General features: G+C 47.0%; 1 protein-coding gene across 2 annotated transcripts in view; it reads left to right on the forward strand.

Annotated features, from left to right (window-relative positions):
• Window positions 1-18,383, forward strand: part of Fur2 (furin-like protease 2) — a 117,960-nt gene that overhangs the window by 2,947 nt on the left and 96,630 nt on the right. For both annotated transcript variants that reach the window (XM_043422406.1, XM_043422407.1), the window contains exon 2: window positions 5,623-6,509. In XM_043422406.1, the coding sequence (XP_043278341.1) occupies window positions 6,327-6,509 (183 nt within the window). In that variant the 5' untranslated portion in view covers window positions 5,623-6,326. The remainder of the gene's footprint in view (window positions 1-5,622; window positions 6,510-18,383) is intronic.

Below are 18,383 nucleotides of genomic sequence, written 5' to 3' on the forward strand. Positions count from 1 at the left end.
AAGTGATCAATTTTATTAATCTTCGATAAATATTAATGATTTTATTGAATAAATATAACGCTGAAGTTTCCACAACGTTGCGGAGTTCAACGGAATTACGTTAAAAAACCTCTAGAATTATTCCAGCGAATCCCCAATTTTTTTCCCTGCTGAATTTGCAATTCGTAGTTCCTCGATCTGCACCAATCATTCGTGAAATAAAACATCGATGAATTAAAAATCTCTTTTTCCTTCATTCCGTTGGGCTCCAACGTTGCAAGCTTCAGCGTTGGGAATAAATCGGTATGTATTTGATAAAAAAATGCTCGAATCGCCGGTTAATGGGATAATCAAATTTCAATGGAAGTTGAACAATTGGCTTCGATTCGTTGCTTCTCGACGACGCTGAAGTTTCCAACGTTGGAGTCCAACGAAATGAATGAAAACAAAATGATACATCCATCAGTTTTTTATTTCACGAATCATAATTGTGTAGATTGAAAAATTACGAAATATAAATTCGGCAGGAAATAAATTGGAGAATTATTGAACAATTTTTTAGATCATTTCGTTGGACTCCAACGTTGGAAACTTCAGCATCATTGCTTCTCGGTATAACCGCGGTCATACATTTTCCTCGGTAATGGTTTTCCGAGAAAAATGATAACATCGATGAAAGAATGGTCGCGATGTTGGAAACGAAAATAAGCACAATTTGCCCGGGATAATGGTGGTTGGCTTCGAGGAAGGAAGATTCTCGAAGGAGCCGTGCGCGGCGAATATTATTATCGAGATGTCATCGCTTATTATCGTGATAGCGTGACTCGGACGGATGCTTCTGCCTCTCGGGGATATCTTGGTCGGTAGCTTTCGCGGTCGAGTCGAGTATTTTAAATGGTGTTCAGGCCAGCGGATTAGTCCGCGTTCGTGGCGGGTGCGAGTCGCCGCTTTTCGTATTTTTTATGTTGGCCGCGGTGCGGTCCGTGCGTCAGCTGACTGTGCGTTCACCATCGGAGAAACAACTTTCTCCTATGCGGCGCGCGTCGTAAGCGACCGGCGTTCCCCGGCTCGGTGCCCCTTCTCCGGGGCGAAGCGCGTTCGATCGACGAAATAATGAATCCGCGTCCGTGCCGCCGGCGCCCCGCGTCCGGAATCAATTCCGATTCCCCTTCCCGCGCACCGCGCGTTAAAAAAAAGGTGCGAAGAGAAAAAGCGCGCGGGTTTCCTGTCGGCGAGAGCGCCGAGGAGCAGAGGGGCGTCCTGAGCGGGGGCTCGAGTATCGAAATCCTCGAGGTAAAATCGTCGCCGAGGCCTTTCGTTGCGACACGTCGATCCAGCGCTCGAATGCGATGTAAGAATATAATCGATCGGTCGGTGCAACTCGGCCTTGGAACAGCAGTCCGTGGCTTCGTAACTCGCGAGATATATTTTCATATCTCGCTCGTATCGCTGTTCGTGCAAATGATGAATAAATCTCCCGAGAACGAATCTTCTCGCGTTCGCATATCTATCCGGATAATTACCTCATTAGCAGCGCTCTCGTCGGTTCTCCAGCATGCAGCGGGGATTACCGTGCGCGCATTCGACGCTCGAAAGAATGACGAGTTCCGATTCTAGTGCTTTCCGGAAAGAAAACTGCTGCTGCAGCAGCAGCAGCAGCAGCAGCTCCTGAAGTGGCCTTCCCCCCCGCTTCCCTCGGTCTCTAAGGATTTAATATAAGGAAACGTGATACACGCGCGGGTGGTACTACGGAGTACGTACTATGTTTATTGGAGCGAAAGTTTCGAGAATATTCCGGCATGTGAGACGTTTATAAACGGAACGTGCGGCATATACTTTTATAGAATCGAGGGCTATATGTATATCGAACACGTGGCGCACATTGAGAAATTAATACAGCATTCCTGAGAGCTGCGAGAGAGAGAGAGGCTTAAAGAGGGAGGGAGGGGGGGGGGGGGCGGGCGGGCGGCGGGGAGTAGAGGATGAAAATATGAATACTGGAGAAGCGAGGGAAGAATCTGCTCCGACCGACTCGTTATGAAGAGAATGCGCTGGGTTGGCGAAAGTTATTTATTACTACTCGGGGTAGTAAGTTTTAAGAGGGATCGAGGCGGATGCCCGCGGGGAGAGAGGTTCGCGTGAAATTGGAGGTAATACGTAATACAGTGTTGGGCACGCGAGTGGAGAGCGCGCGGACGGAGGTTCGTTGATTGGTCTCTTCGCCGGCTGGCTCTATCGAGTGCCAAGGTCGGAATAATTTATTCTCTCTCCTCTCTTCAAGGAAACAACGCGCAACGAGCGCTTGTGTGATCGATGTTGCCGTTGTTATTATGGCGTTAGCGGCGTTATTAATTATTGAGGATCGCGGAACAATGAATACTTATGAGTGTGTGTAATTCTCCAATTCTCTCGTCCATTTGGCCTCTCCCGTGTTATTAATAATCATTCGAGCAGGATAATAGCGCGGCGCACTGCCCGGCGTGCGCTCGTTCCTGGATATTGAATTCACTCGCAAATATAAATGCACACATCGCCATGGCGTTTTAACGTACCAGCCGGCTTCCGCTCGAGCACGACGATGATAAAATGATAAAATCGCGTTTTCCGCTCGGGCGCTCTAGCATCGCGCCTACGAACAAAGCACCGCCGAGCGTTCCACTCTCTTTTCACCCCTCCCCCCCGCCTCTGTCCGATATACATGCATCCACGCCGACGCGTCCATCCGCCATTTTCCGATCGGTACCGATCGTCCAGCGTACACTCGCTCGGTTTTTTCCTCATTTCAATCGCACCATCGACCCTCGCTCTCCTACTCACGGTTACGTAACCCCTTTTCTTCTTATTTCCATATTCGCCGAGGATACGCGTACTTTCAAACTCATCTTTTTACGCACTTCATTCAGATTTCGAACGACCCGCTACACGCCCTTGACTCAAATTCGTTCTCATCGGACGCTGCGCCACGCTTTTTTTTTGTCACTTTCACTCTCCAAGTCCCGTAAGCGTTTCTCATTTTAATTGAATTCGTCAAATAGTCTCGTCGTCCTTGATAAATTCGATGGGCGCGCGAAGTTTCTTTCCGCCGATGCGTGTACGATTTCCAACTGCCTCTCTCTCCGTCTCGCAATCACGATGCGCGCTCTTTCGTCATCCTGGAACACTGGAAGCTTGTGCCAAGATCCGAAAAGTCTCGCTCAAGATTCGAGGCTCATCGCGCGCCGCGCGAAATCGATTACGAGGGAGAACATTTCCGTATCGCCAGTTTCGGTATAGATATTCGTCGTTGCGGGCCACTTTTGGCATACGAATATCATCTTATCTCTCTCTCTCTCTCTCTCTCACCGCGGAAACGTCGAGTCTCGCCAAGTGATCCGGTCATTCCACCGCGATCGCTTGGCACGCGGAATATAATAGGCGCGCGAGCTTTCAATTTTGCTGCGCTCCCTCGCTCCGCGCTCGCACACGCACTTCGACGCTTTACAACATTCCGCTCGACTCTCGCTCGTAAAGTAATGCATATCCCGCTTCGCCTCGTCGTTCTCCGCATCGACGGATCGATGCCCCGTATGATCTCTTTCTAAATATTCGCCGATATACTCCGACGTTCTCGCGGATATTGCGTCAGACCGATGCCAAAAGGTCGTAAAAACGCGCGATATGCGGAACAACATTTTATTCTTCTTGTTTGAAGAGGCATCTTAAGGAGAGCATATCGCCGGAGTTTACATGCTCGCTCGCCTTATTCCCCCAGTTTTGTTCCGCCTATTATCGGAGCCTTTTTTGTTGCCTCTCCTTTACTCTCGGCTTTTCCAAACATAAATAAAAACGTTTCCTCCGCGCGTCGAAACGAAGATTTTTGTTGTACCGCGGGTAGCGCGCGCGGAAGCCCAATTCCGCCGATGTTATTGCCGTACGTATGTCGTCGTCGCAACGCTGCTATTCAATGGCCACGGAACGAGGTATTTGAGCTTTCGGTTGGCCTCGCGAGCGATATCGCTTTCTATGATGGAAACGAGTCAGCGGGATGATTAATTCGATCCTCCAATTATTTATCCACGGTGGTGCTTTAATCAACGAAAGAGAATTGATGGGTTTACAGTTTCGTTGTCACAAGCGCTCATTTCGATCGATCAATTAAAGGAATATCCTGCTTTGTTCGAACCAACTCGATCTCCCTCCCTGCGAAATGCTCCGCAGTCGCTCATTGTTTTTTCGCAGTTCCTAAATGAGGATAAATCGGTTCTTCGCATCGTATGCAGCTCGCGCGCGGCGGCGTTGTAATCCACAATAATGATATCCTCATCCTCGTGGTGCGCCGCTGGAACTCGCTTCGAGTCGACCGGGTAAAGAGAATGCAGCGAGAGAAAATAGCGCGACGTGCAATGTGGTCCGAGTAGAAAGAGGAGGGGGGCGGGGCAGCAGGCGTCCAAGTTTCGCTCGTAAGTGATGTTGGTACGAAGTGCCCGATTACGGCACACCGGGCTGCCACTTTGGCACAACGTTTCTTTGCTCTGACGGCAAAGTTGCGGCTCTATCGGGCCAGCTTCCGTCTTTCTTTTCCTCTTCCTTCGCCTCCCCCCTCCGCGTTGCGGCTGCTCCTTGCTCCTGGTACTCGACGTTCGATCGCGAACATCCTTCGCCCTCTTTTCTCGCAGAGAAACGAGAGTTGTCCTCGTTTCTCTCTCGCTTCGAATCTCTGGATAGACACCACGTACGTGTCCACACACCGTCTCTCTTCCTCTCGTCGCGATCTTATATATATTCCCGTTTTTCGACTTTCGTTCTTCGCGAGATCGAGCTCTCTGCTATCCTCTCTCGTTTTCCGGCCGCTGCATCGCCGCACCGCTCCAATCAAACTTTCCGACAGCTCTCACACTCCTGTGTACCTTCTTTTCGATTTCTTCCGAGCTAGCCCACCGCGACTCGCTGTGTAATAATTCATATATGAAAGAAAAAATATGTGGCATTCATCCGATCGGAGAGCGTGTACGATTGATCGGAAGAACGTCTGAATATCCATGCATGCACTGACGCTGAAGTTTGCAACGGTAGAGTCCAACGAAATGATGTAAAAAACTCTCGAATTTCCAGTCAATCTCCAATTTCGTTCGCTGCCGAATTTGAAAATCGTAGCTTTTCATCCTGCATCGATACTCGCCGTTAAATGCGACGCTGAAGTTTGCAACGTTGGAGTCCAACGAAATGAACGAAAAAAACGATTTGTAGTTAACCCATTTTTTTATTTCACTGGTGTACGTTGTAAAACTACAAATTTGAAATCCTTTCAGCACACGCGACGCTGAAGTTCGCAACGTTCGAGTTCAACGAAATTAACGAAAAAAACATTTGTAATTCACTAATTTTTGATTTCACGAAGCATCGTCGGTGCAGATTGAAAAACTACGAATTGCCAATTCGAGGGGAAACGAAATTGGAGATTTACTGGAATTATTGGATAATTATTTCAGATAATTTCGTTGAACTTCAACGTTGCAAGCTCCAGCGTCGTCGTGAAATGAAAAATTGGTGAATATTACGAATGTTTTTTTCGTTCAAACTTCAGCGTCGTTGTACAATTATATGAAGAAACTCTTTCAAAATTTTAGACCCTTGACCGCTAAAGTTTTCGCTTTTCTGTTGCAGATTGATTCAAAATTTTCGGGTCCGTCAACGGGTGTGCGCCGCAGACAAATCTCCTCCGCAACACAATAATCCCTTCAAATGGTATTGAATAAAAAAATCAGTTGGTTTCATTGGAATATTTGACAAGAGTGTCGCGTGTCCGTGTACATAAATCCCGATGGTAATGTTCCCTCGAAGAGGATAAGCGAAGAACCCTTCGAAATCGAATCCACGACGTTTTGCCACTTGTTCGCTCCGCCGACGCTTGAACCGCCGAAAAATCAGCCCGACCAGCTGTTCCTCGGCCTCCCACTCTTTCCGAGCGTATACGTGAACGGCCACGCGGCTTTCGGTACATCTTTATAAAAATCTGGATACGTGCCAACGGGCTGAATCCAGCAGCGTGTCGAGGACACGCGATCCACCTTACACGAGCTCAAATCGATCCGCGTAAAAGGAGATACATCGCGCTTTCGGAATAATCGGAGAAGCGCGCCCGACCTCGTTCTTTATTTCTCCGGGCGCGATCTTCCCATGGAAATTACCGTTGATCCTTCTCGCTCTTTCGCCGCCTCCGTCGCATCACGAGAAGACTCGCCGCGTCGCGCAATCAGCGTTGATTATTCGTGAATAAATCGGACCGAGTGAGCGCGGATCCGTGGCTCGAGTCCGTAGTTGCAACAAAATATCTAAAAGATAAATAAATAAGATAAATCAGCTGCGCGATGCGTCTGACCGTGTTTTTAGTGTTTTTCGGGATCATTGCGTACGTCGAACGAATCGCGGGATCGTCGCCACGTCCGAGGCGGACGCCAATTTTCATGAATGAATTCGCGGTTCATGTCCCCGGGGGAAATGAAATCGCTGACAGGGTCGCAGCCAAACACGGCTTTCTCAACAAGGGACAGGTAAGAAGGACCAACATTCTCTCAATATCTCTTTCTCTGCATGCTGCTCATTAAACGCGCACATAAAAACGAATTTTTTATTCCCTCATTCCCAACGACCTGATTGTACACCGCATAATAATCTCAAAGTAACATATATTTCCATTGTGATAAGAGCTCAAAGAACGTATGCACGCCGGTATAATATTCTCTCTCGTGTCTCTGGCTGTTCACGCTCGTTCCTCCCTCCTCTTTTTATCCCCTTTGTGTGCTGCTCTCCGAACAGAGAATGCGGCAGGACGCCCGGCGCAAAAGTCAAATCCTATTTTTCATTGGCGCGAGTGCTTTTCGGTACTTTCTCTTCTCCACCGCTGCGCCGCGCGTATACACAGACTCGCGATTTTGTTGCTGTCACACTCTCGCGAGCCCGATGAATAAAAACGCACGCTCCGGGCACGATTTCTAGAATGGCAAAAAAGGAATTAAAGAAAAAAAAAACACCAACGACTCCGGTATGACCTGCTGCACGGCCTCGGGAAAAAATCGGATTACGATTTTTCTTTCTTTCACAAACGCAATGCGTTCCCGCTTTTTTCGCGCTCCCCGTGAGTGACAAGCACAACGAGAACATCGGCTCGCCGCGAGTATCGAGCGCCCCCTCCCTTCCGATCGAAACGTCAATCACTTTTCCTCGCAGCGCGGCGTGCGCGGTGTAAGTGAAATTAGATATTTTTGCTTTCGCTTCCGAGGAAGAAGTCGTCGCTGTGACGAAATATTCGTTCTCGAAATAACCGAGTCAATTGCTCCTCGATTAGCGTGGGAAAATCCTTACGATACCCCGCTTCAATGAATAAATACCGGAAACTCGGCGCACTGGAAATTTCACGCGAGAACACATTAAGATGTCATTAAGTTTACCACCCTTGAAACAATGTTGAAAGACTTGCGGCATATCCGCGTTGACACGGAGTCCAACACACGTTTAAAGCCCACCGAAAAACTGTTCTCATGTTTCTGGGCTAATGAGCAATGTGAGATTTCGAATTGGCGTCGTTAAAGCAATGTTTAATCACCGTGCAGCAAGAGCACAACAGAATTGAACGACCGAACCGAATTATTAGCCTGCGAAGACTGCTGGATGCGACTTAACCGCTGGCAGATAATAGAATTATGGTCCATTGCCTTTTGGGGGGCAAAAACTTCTTCTCGTCAAAGTTCATAACCGTCCAGCATGCTTTCAGACGGATGAGAATATCATGAAATAATAATGAAATTGAATGTATGAATAATTTCAGAGCTACTCAACAACACGCTCGTTAATATTGGTAGGAACTTTTCTTTTTATTTATAAATCGAGTGAGCAGATTGATCACAGAAATCGAATATGCAAATGGAAGAAAAAGGAGTTAAATTATTTTGATTCTCCACGGAGAGACTTTTATACGAATATTTCGGATGAATTTGATAGAAAAATTTGCTATGTTTTATAGCAGCGCTGTTTTGTATCGCCATGATATTACATTTCAACAAAGTGCATAGTAATTTTGATGCCGAAAGCAGTTCTCTCAAATTTTACTGTGTACGACAGGCAAAATTTAGGTCTGCGACATTCTTACATCGAAAGATGCATCGATATCCGAATGCCACTTGTGTCTTTGGCGAAATGTTAAAAATTGTGGCGAATTGGACTGGACAAATTGCTTGAAATTTTACTATGTGCCACTGGTTAATTTTCATGTTTATACTCGCAACGCCTCGTGTAATTGGTGGGCGCATAAATTTTGCTATGTTATTGGGCAAAAATCAGTGCGGTAAAAGAGAAAATACGAAACTATGCAATTTTTCGTATAACACAGAGAAACGACTGCTATGTTATCTCTTAAATTTTCATCAAATCATTTCATTATTTACTATGTTTTTGATGAAAATTTGCTCGGTGTTTATTTTTGATATAGTACAGCGCGTTATTTACTACGAACTGTGGTAATGTTCCCCAAACTATTGCATTATTTAACACACTCTGTAGCTATTATTATTATAATAATATCGATGTGGTTCGACGTTACTATAAAAACATAGTAATTTGTGCTATAAAAGTCGCTCCGTGATCCAAACTCAAGAACACAAATACCTCCGATTCGGTTAAGGGTGTGAAAATTTTCTCCGCACGCAATTTATTGAAAAGTTGTAAAAAATAAATGACGCTGAAGTTCGCACCCTTCAATTTTCTTGCCTGCTGAATTTGAAATTTGTGGTTTTTCTCAAAGTAAGTACACGAGTGATTAGTGAAATAAATAAATGACGTGAATTACTAATCGTGTTTTTTTTCGTTCATTTCGTTGAACCAACATGGGGCAAAGTTCAGCGTCGTAAAAATCGAATCTATGCGCGCAGTTAAAGCATAAGCTTGAAATCATGAAGCCTGCGAGAAGAGACGCATCGCGCATGCACTGACGAATCGGAGCCAACCGAGCGAACTGATGATTCCTCGAAGCAAATATAAAAGACTGATTATTGAGAAACGGATCGCTGTGTGGGTTCGTCCATGTTTCTTTTTGCAATGTGCGCACAGCGCATTTGTCAAGAGTGTGCGATGGAGGTATACACACGAGAGATCGATACCGACAAACGTCTTTGTCCAGCGCACGAGAAAACATGGAGAGGAGAAAGAGGAGCAGGGAATTTGTCTGACGTTGCAGCTCGTACGTGTAGCCCAGGGAGTGAACAAATCCGTTGGTTGAAGAGGGAATTTACCGTTGCATCGTCGGCGGGTCTCGATCTTCCGTTGTCTATAGTACAGAGCAAAAAAACACGCATCCTTCTCCCTCGAGGACTCGACCGTCTCGTTCCTCCGTGCGAGGCTCGGTCATAGCGTGTCTAGCGTAGCGAATGCCAGAAGGAGAGACGAGTGAAAATGTAGCGGCGGCAGTAGTGACGCTCGCTTTTCTTGCGTCCCGCTGCAACCGCAGCTCCGCCGCTATTTATTCCTTCGTTTCTTCTTCCCGTGAGCGATGTACCAATCACGAATAGATGCACGCGACAGACATTCACAGTTTCTTTTCAGTCTCCGACGACTCGTTTTCGTCTCTTTCCGTTTGCTCGCAGGCAACTGCATCTCGGAGAAGCTCATTGAGAATTCTATCACTCAATAAAATAACGAGCTCGGCATAAATAGCTGCGGCATTTCGAACGATATTACAAATAAAAATGTAGGACAATATGTTGAAGTTTGCATGATTTTTTGCCTCTGCTAATAACAGCTCCGTTGCTCCCCAACTGGCGCGGAGGCTTCGATCGATTATTTCTGTAAATCCGATCGGGCGAGCTCCGTAATCTCCTTCGAGCCGGTCCCTCACACCATTTTCATAAGTAGGAGGCTGCGCGCACACGAGGCGAAATGAGCAAGGAAAATTGGCGAGGGGATGCTGGCTCTCATTTGCTTAATATCGGGTCAGAACATTCGGTAATGAGGATCCGGATGAGCGGCTGTTCGAGTGCGGCGACTCGAAATTCGTAAGCCATGAACTTCAAAGCTGATGATGCGTCCCTTGCTCGTCCCCCGCAGCCCGTCGGATATGCAACTATTCGACGAATGTGCTCTGGTTCGACGAAGCTGCAACGTAATCGCACATCTCGAACGCACGTTCGGATCGCGCAAAAAAGATGCTACAACTTGGAGAAGCGGAGAGGAGCATCCTCTGCGAGGAAAGCTTTCTCAACTTCCCGAGAGACGTTTAGGCCTCTCGATCCCTGCGAATAATTCCTGCACAGCAGCAGCCGTCCGTCCCGCGAGCGCACTCGACGTAAATCGGACCCCCGGGCACGGCCTCAAATAAACCGACGGCGTCCGCATGATCAAACGATTATTCGTACAGACTCGATAAATATTCAATGCGGTGTCTCATCGAGAATGGCAATTAACCGGGCCTCGATACACTCGCGAAGCGTTCGGAACTCGCGTAATTTACGGTCGAGAGAAACTCTGTTGGTTGCTTCTTCGTTGCCTATTTCTCGGCACACCCTTTTGCTCTTCGGCTATAGATAAATTTCGCTTGTACGTATATATATACGCTTACCGAAATTGAAATGGGAATTATCTCCCGCCACGCGGCGGCCTCCGCACGGAATATGTATACGACACCCCGAGAAGTTGCCTGCTTCCTCCGTAGCTCTGCGTGTGTGTGTGTGTGTGTGTGTGCGTGCAGGGCGAACACGAGGACGCAAGCTCCTCGTGAGCCTCTCACTTTGGCGCTTCTCTCGTAAATATGTTAATACCTCCGTGAGCATGAACTTGCTAACAACTCGACGAGCTGTACGTAGCTGTGTTATCGAATCCTCGTGTAGACAATAGGACGTAACTCGGCCAACTTTACGCTTTGATTCCTTCGCATCGTGTAACTTTTATTCCTCGACTTACTAGATAAATCTTGCAATACATATGTACGAATGTACTTGGAAGTGGTGAAACTCGAGAGTGTCAAATTCTGTGTAAACAAATTTACAACTGATTTCGGCAACTTTGTCATTTTAAGGTGCAAATGAATTCTCGCAAGCCTTGAGATATGCCTTTTGAAAATTATCCAACTTTATGTCCTTTCAGCACGGCGCGCTGAAGTTTGCAACGTTCGAGGCCAACGAAATGAAGGGAAAAAAGATTTGTAATTCATACCAATTTTTTATTTCACGAAGCATCGGTGCAGGTTGAAAAACTACGAATTGCAAATTTGACGGGAAATTAAATTGGAGAATTTCTCGAATTATTGGAGGGTTTTTTTTAGATCACTTCGTTGGACTCCAACGTTGCAAATTTCAGCGTCATCCTTCCAACTGGCGTTTCACGTATTTTTGTTTTCTCAGTTGGAAATATCGTCGTTGCTCGACTGTCAACGCGGTCGCGAGGATTCATCTCGACTCGACGTGGTTCGCGTCTCGATCTCAGTTGTTTGGTGATTGAAAAATTGGACATAACGCAAGAACAAACTCTCGCGACGTCGAACGAACGGTACAAGTTTTTAATCTCGAGCAAACCTTCTGTTTTTCCTTTCATTATTTTCAAGCACTCTCGTTACTACGCTCCTTCTGAATTTGTCAGCGTGTTTCCCCGAGTGACTTGTTGTTTTCGTACTTTTCTTTCCTGTTTGAAATTCCTGACCTCGCCGGTTTATCTCGAGCGAGAAAAAAGTTGACGTTAGAACGCGCGTGTGATTCCGTTTTTCCCCGAGTGGATTGAAAATTATTGTGCAACCATCGCCTCGCTCGTTATTCTTTGCCCATATCCGCGGTCTATCTTTTTCGCTGCTCCGCTCGTTTATGCATCTTCGCTTGCGTCGAACGCACATTTTAATCTTTATTTATTCAGCCTCCCTCGCTCGATTGGCCGGCAAAATTGGAGGGAAAGCGAAATGAAACCGAGAAAACCAATCCGTTGATAATGAATTTAAAAAATGCTTCTATCCAACTGACATAAATTTGACTCAAAATTGAGCAACGAAATCTCATGCAGAAATCGCCGCATGGCTCTTGAATCGTCTCCACTGTATTATGAAAACGTTCCTTTTTCCGGTTACAAAAGCTGAAAATTTTATTGATTCAGATTTTTGTCGCGGGCTCGTCTGAAATTTTAATGTTATTTATTTTCTTAGACGTTTGCTATCGTTTTTCCGCTGCACGTTAATGAGATTCCGGTGTAATTCAGATGTCCGAAGCAGCACGAAAAGTACGCGCGATGCTCGTGCTTGTCGGAAGCTATCTCTTATCCTTTTACCAAGGCGCAAAGGTGGAAAACTGGCGCGTTACCAAAGTGAGCTTCGGTATACTGCCCCCGCATCCTCCGAGTTTCTGCTACGCCAAACTAAAGCCCATATGCCCCTATAAACATCGATATATACCGAGGGTCTCGAGGCGCATGCAGTATTCACCGAAAGATCCGCGCCATTGCCTTTGCGAGAGCATGCACGTTTATTCGTTGATGCACGCAAGTCCGCCGAAGAGTTCCCATCCGTGGGCACACGAAAATAAGCGATAACGCGCGCACGATCGAATCGCTCTTTCGCTCTCTTTTCTCTCAGCTATAAGCCAAAGAGGGCAAAGAGAGCAGTTCTCTTGCTTCTTTTTCACTTCTTTCGTCCTCGAATATAATACGATCGAGGGGCGCAACTGGGCTCGTGCAAAATTGTACTTTTTCGTAGAAAGGCATTATATTTCTACGCCGCTCCATATAAGACGAGCACTCAGTTTCCAAATGACCCGCGAGGTGCTATTCGAGTCCGTAGCTCATCGAGAAGCGGAAGCTTCTACGCGGCTCTCTTCGGCAAATGGATCGATATTTTGTACATCCTTTCTTTTCCTTTTTCGTATTAAAGCACACCGTGATATAGATCCATCGTAAAACTTTGGGAAAAGCCAATTTTTCGCAGTGCTCCGTCATCTCGCCGGCAATCGTGCTCGAGGAAATATTGTTGGAGCTAAATAACGTACGGCTGGGAGAGAGAGAGAGAGAGAAAGAGTTACGGAATCGGAAGTGATGATTTCTCCTCGGTTCCTCGTAAATCCTCTCGGTGCGCGCGATGACAATTTCCTAAAACGTATTGCACGTACTGGTTAAGCCATTTTCGAAGTTTACCGTTCGCCTCTCGGACTGTCAAAGTGCGCGAGCCTAAGAAATGGAGAGTAAACACTGGGAGGAAGAACTCTTGACGACTCGCACGTGTGAGCAATCCTCCAGGACTCTTCGTTCTTGTCTGCGCGTCGAGTTAACAGTGCGAATACGAAGCATCTTCAGCTGCAAGGGACTCGCTAGAAAGGGCCTTTGTCGCGAGCGCGTTTCCAGTCAATCTCGAATACGAGTTCGCCCTCCCGACACAACGTCGAGAACGGAGGCCCATCGTTGGTGGATGACAGCACGAGCGAGCCTCGGAGATCGATAGCGCAATCTCTGCCTAAACACATTGTGTATCGATGTAAATTATGCATGCATGCATGTGCATTACATACATACAGACAGCCGAGTGTAAACGAATCAGTGCCAAGGCCTGCATACATCGGAGAGACTAGGCGAGGAGGAGCGAGCGAGAGGCGCCGAACGAGTGCAAGGCAAAACACACAAACCCTGTTACTCTTGCTCGCCCCCCACCTATTTTCACATTCGTTTTTACTCCGCGAACTCGCAGTCTTTGTCCAACCGAGAAACGAACGATTGCCCATTATTTTCCAGATAAGGTTATTTTTTCCGAGTCCTCCATCTTTTTGTTACGTCGAACGACCCTGCACAGTACGCTCTTCTTTTTATGTCGTTCTATCAAATCCCCGTTTCGCTCGGCATCTTTTAGCTCCAGCTCGATTTCATTCCAGCTCTAGAGTCGGAGAGAACAAGACTTCGTCTTTATTCACGCTCCGCGCTATACGCGCGCGATACACGCTGCTTTCTTCGACCCTCGCCTCTCGCTCTTTACGCCTGTGCATCCACTTTTTTATTCTACTCAAAGAAGCAATATCGACGAGAGAACGTCGAGTACGGTATATTGCGTCTACAGATTTTCTCCCCGCGCCTCACTTATCGATCGGAGGAGGCGGGATTTATGTGTCCCTGAATACCTGTAACCAGCCCTTGGTGAAAATATTTAAGGATTCGAACACTTTTCCAAATGTTATCCGGACTCTTGTACAACTCTTATTCGCTGCATGCGAACAACGAATCGTACGAGTTTTTACTGCTGGATTAACTGCAAAATTAAAGTCTCACATTGGCTACGTAAAAATTAATATTTTTGTTGCGAAATGCTTTGGAATTTTTACTCGTCACTTGCGACAATGAATTTTCGATATTGAACGATACGTCGCGGTCATATGGCAATTACGCGATGACGATAATGAAAATGTTATCTTCGTAATATCAAGGACCCGATGGCAGGATGAAATTGAGGTAACGATGGATGAAGTAACTGCTGGGTATCGCTTGTATTATCGAATGGCACGTTTGATCCTCCCATAGTGACCGCGCGTTCGGATCGATCGTAACTTTCGTGCAATCGGTTTTCGCGGTTTATTTTATTCCGGAATCCGTGTAACTGGATAACTGCGCGGCGGATAACACGAAATGGAGATTAACGAGTGCTCGTTCTTCAAACTAATTCAACTGTGATATAGCATTTGTCCCTCTAACGGAGGAATCGATTATTCTAGCCGTCTTTCACGCTCCATTTATTCATTAATTCGTTTTTTTTAAACTAGGTGTAGGCCATTGGAAAGGAGAATAATTCCAGCGGATTTTGCTCGTGTTTCCAAGCGTCGAATCGGAAATTGATTTTCGTTCGATCGTTCCTTGCGGATAAATAATATTCTGTGAAGCTATCGCGCGAGCTGGTGGTTGCGCGGTGGTTTTGGAAAATTCAACCTACAAAAAGGTGAATGGGGAGGAGGATTATGATGGGACGTATCAGCGACGACTTTTGTTCGTTCCGCTGCTTCCTGCGTCCCGTCGGCTTTGAAAAACTCGGAAAATGGAAGCGGCGGGCCATTCACACGAGGAAGACTCGCAGCATAACTTTGCCACCGTACATCCATCGGGCTCGCATTTATTATTCCGTACATTTATTCTATCGTTTCTCCGAACGTGCCATGCCTTTCGGCGAATATCATCCCGCGTACTTGATGACAAACATGATGCGCTTTGTTCGATATCCGAGCGGGTCTTCCGAAAGAGTTCATTCGAGCACTCAAAGGCAATTCGCGTTGGTTGGACGCCGGTGAAGCATAAACGGCAATACCGCCACACTACTCCTCTGTTCCGACGATTTATACTTGAAAACTCATTCCTTGTCTGTCAAACAATTGGTCTCATTACTCCCCCGCGGGGGGATTCTCAATGGGGGGTTCTAATGATTCAGAGGGAAAACCACGTCGGGAAAAAGGCGCGTTTCATCCTCGCGTCGAAGTTGCGGATCGGGGAAGCAGGCACTCGCCTCAGATCCGTCTTCTCTTCCACTCAATATAAAAGCGGAGCTCGAGATCCACCGCAGCTAGAGTCCGTTCAAGTTGCTTCGTACCCTTCGAGCCCAAGTTAGATTGAACCATTTAGTTCCAGCAGCCACCAGATAGGTATACAATGATACCGTGAGCGCGGATGAGCAGGAGAACTACACAGCCGCGAGGACATCTTTCCCTTTCCGATCTCTCGTCTTTGCCGAACTGGAGCTTTGCAACTTTAGCGCTTCCCGATATACCGAACGCGTATCGTCATCGTGTACACGCGATTTTCCACGAAGATGGATAATGCTCGCGCGCGCGCACACACATACACGCGTCCTCGTAAACGCCTTAATCTCTCTCTCCGTCTTCATCTCCCTCGGATTCTCGAGATCAAGTAAACTCGACGTACTCCTTGTACGGATTTCGGTTAACTGGCGTAACTGTGTTTCAACGTTCCGGTAATGAAGGCGCTCGAGAGCTCGATTCGACTCCCTGATCCAGTCCCCGCCGAGTTTACTACTTTGGCTCCATATGGTTCTGTTATATCCGCGTGTACACGAGAGTCGCGCGGGGAGCCGAGTCTACGGGCCTAGATTTATACTCGACGAGTCTAACCAACTCCCTGCGCTCTGGCTCAATCGGACAATTCCCTGTCTGCGGTGCGCGGTTAATCGCGCGATCTATCGACTCCGCCGCTCGCTGCGTTTTACAAATCTCTGTCGAAATTCAAACTAGTTCGATGTGCCGCGTTTGAAAATAATATCCTTATATCCTTCGCGCTGCGGCTCCGCGGTGGTAACCTGCCTCCTCCTCGTCCGTCTACCATTCATTGAAAACTAACGCTATTATTGTCGGCAGAATAATTCACGTAGTTACTCCATTACTGGCTAAATTCGACGGGCGCGCCACCGCTCGATTCTCAAGCTTCTCAGGGCTCTGTTGACGCTATTGTTATAATTATACTAATTAGCGAACTTCTCATTTATCGCAGTGATCGTAACGCACGAAAGCAACGTGACACGATTCGCACACAGGGTCTCAAGGTTTCCTTCACTTTTTTTCCATTCGTCAAACAAATGGAGATTCATATTTCACCATGAGAAAATATTCCTTCCAATGCGAATGCTCGCTTATAAAATGAACTCAATTTTTATAAAGACAAAAATGTCAATTATTCCAGGAAATGTTACACTTTCTCTTCATATGTATCTCTGCCAAGAGTATAATGTCACAATGATATATTTTGAACTAAAAGCATTTTAATGGTGGCTACGCGGACGAGGCAGCTCTGTCGACCCAACCCGAACCCGCCCGTGTTCCCTTGGAAAAGGGTCCGCGCTCCGGATTACGTATGTATGTATTAAACGTCGAAATGTTCGTCGGCTGATTTTTTCTGAATAGCAAATTCCTCCTTTCCGTAGCGCATCGCTCGCGCGGATTTAGCTTGTCCAACCAAAGTGCAACGACACGAGAGATAACGGGATTGGGAGTGAGAGGCCGACAGTCGGAGAAAAGGAGCGAAAATTTCGAAGAGCGGATTAAAGTATACTTATAGCGAACCGAGTCACGGCAAACTCGAGGATCCCTTTTTATCTCTCCTCGTTCACTTCCTTTTACCGTACATAAAGTATACATGCGAATTCCATATATACCCGTACATATATTTCTCGTTATACTCACTCGCGCAGCAGTGTTCTCCGGGATACAGACGTGTCAACCTCGTCCCTGGCTCTTTCCCTCCCTTCGCCGGCCTCCCTTTCTCTCGGCTGCCACGCTGCGTGCTTTTTGCTCTATCTCATGCTGTATTATCCATTATTACGAGCCTGTGGAATATCGAGGAAAAATTCTTCGAGAGGGCCGGGACCTCGATCGATTATTCATAAAATGCTCGATGGACGAGAAATCTTATCGCTCTCGGGCCAGCGCACCGCATTCGTTTCTTCAGCTGCCTCGATCTCTGTTCGCGTTCGAGCCGTGTGCTGCTGTCTCTTCTTCAGTCACAGTTTGCTACCGAACCGACCGACGATGAAAAAGTCGCGGGCAACGGCAAGACCGAATCTGGAGCCTTGCACACGTGTGCAGCATCTGCGTGTGTGTGCGCCGCGCACAGATACACCTTGTTACATTTATACCCGGAGCAGCGGGTCGATCGAATGAACGATTGATATATGACATTGGTACACGCCGCGGCACTCGGCCCGATTGGGCTATTTGCGAAAAGTCGAACGGCGGCGCAAGACACACGGAGGATGCACGTCGGTTACGGGGGGCGCATCTCCCGCGGAATTCATCCCGACTAATGGCTCTTGGAAGCGTGTACAAATCTCTTGTTCCCGAAACGTGAATTTTCCCCCGTCACTTGATTCAATCTCACCGACCTCGGCCGGTTCGTCGCCTTAATTCCTCGCGTGGATACTTTACGTCCAGTTTTTGTTTGGCTCCTAATGCTCGTGGCACCATCTGGCAACAGTAGTGCAAAGTGATCATTTCTCTCGGACGAATTATTCCGAGTGGCCTAGCCCGGCGGTGGGCACTATATATACGATCCCACATTATATACTCGTTCGCTCTCTTTTTATTCTCCTCGCGATCCCCCTTCTCTCAGCCTCCTTTTTCATTCCGCGGCAGGATAGTATTAAGGCGATGCTTCTTTGTGCTGTTACACCGCGCTGCGCGAATATATATATCTCTCTTTCTTCGCGCAGCTCACTCCACTTAACCGCACTATGATTTATGGCAGACGAATGGAGATGGAATTTCGCTCTTTCTCGCGTAGTAACAACTGCATTAGACTTTGAGTCAGTGGATTCATGTATATGCGTATATGCGAATAAACCTAAACACGCTCCTTGCATAACCGAGCCACGAAGTACGAAGCCTTTTTTGCAAATGTTCGGAGAACTTGACTCCGCGCTCTCGCAATGTCGA

This window comes from Venturia canescens, chromosome 6 (genome assembly GCF_019457755.1).
Source record: "Venturia canescens isolate UGA chromosome 6, ASM1945775v1, whole genome shotgun sequence".
Classification (NCBI taxonomy): domain Eukaryota; kingdom Metazoa; phylum Arthropoda; class Insecta; order Hymenoptera; family Ichneumonidae; genus Venturia; species Venturia canescens.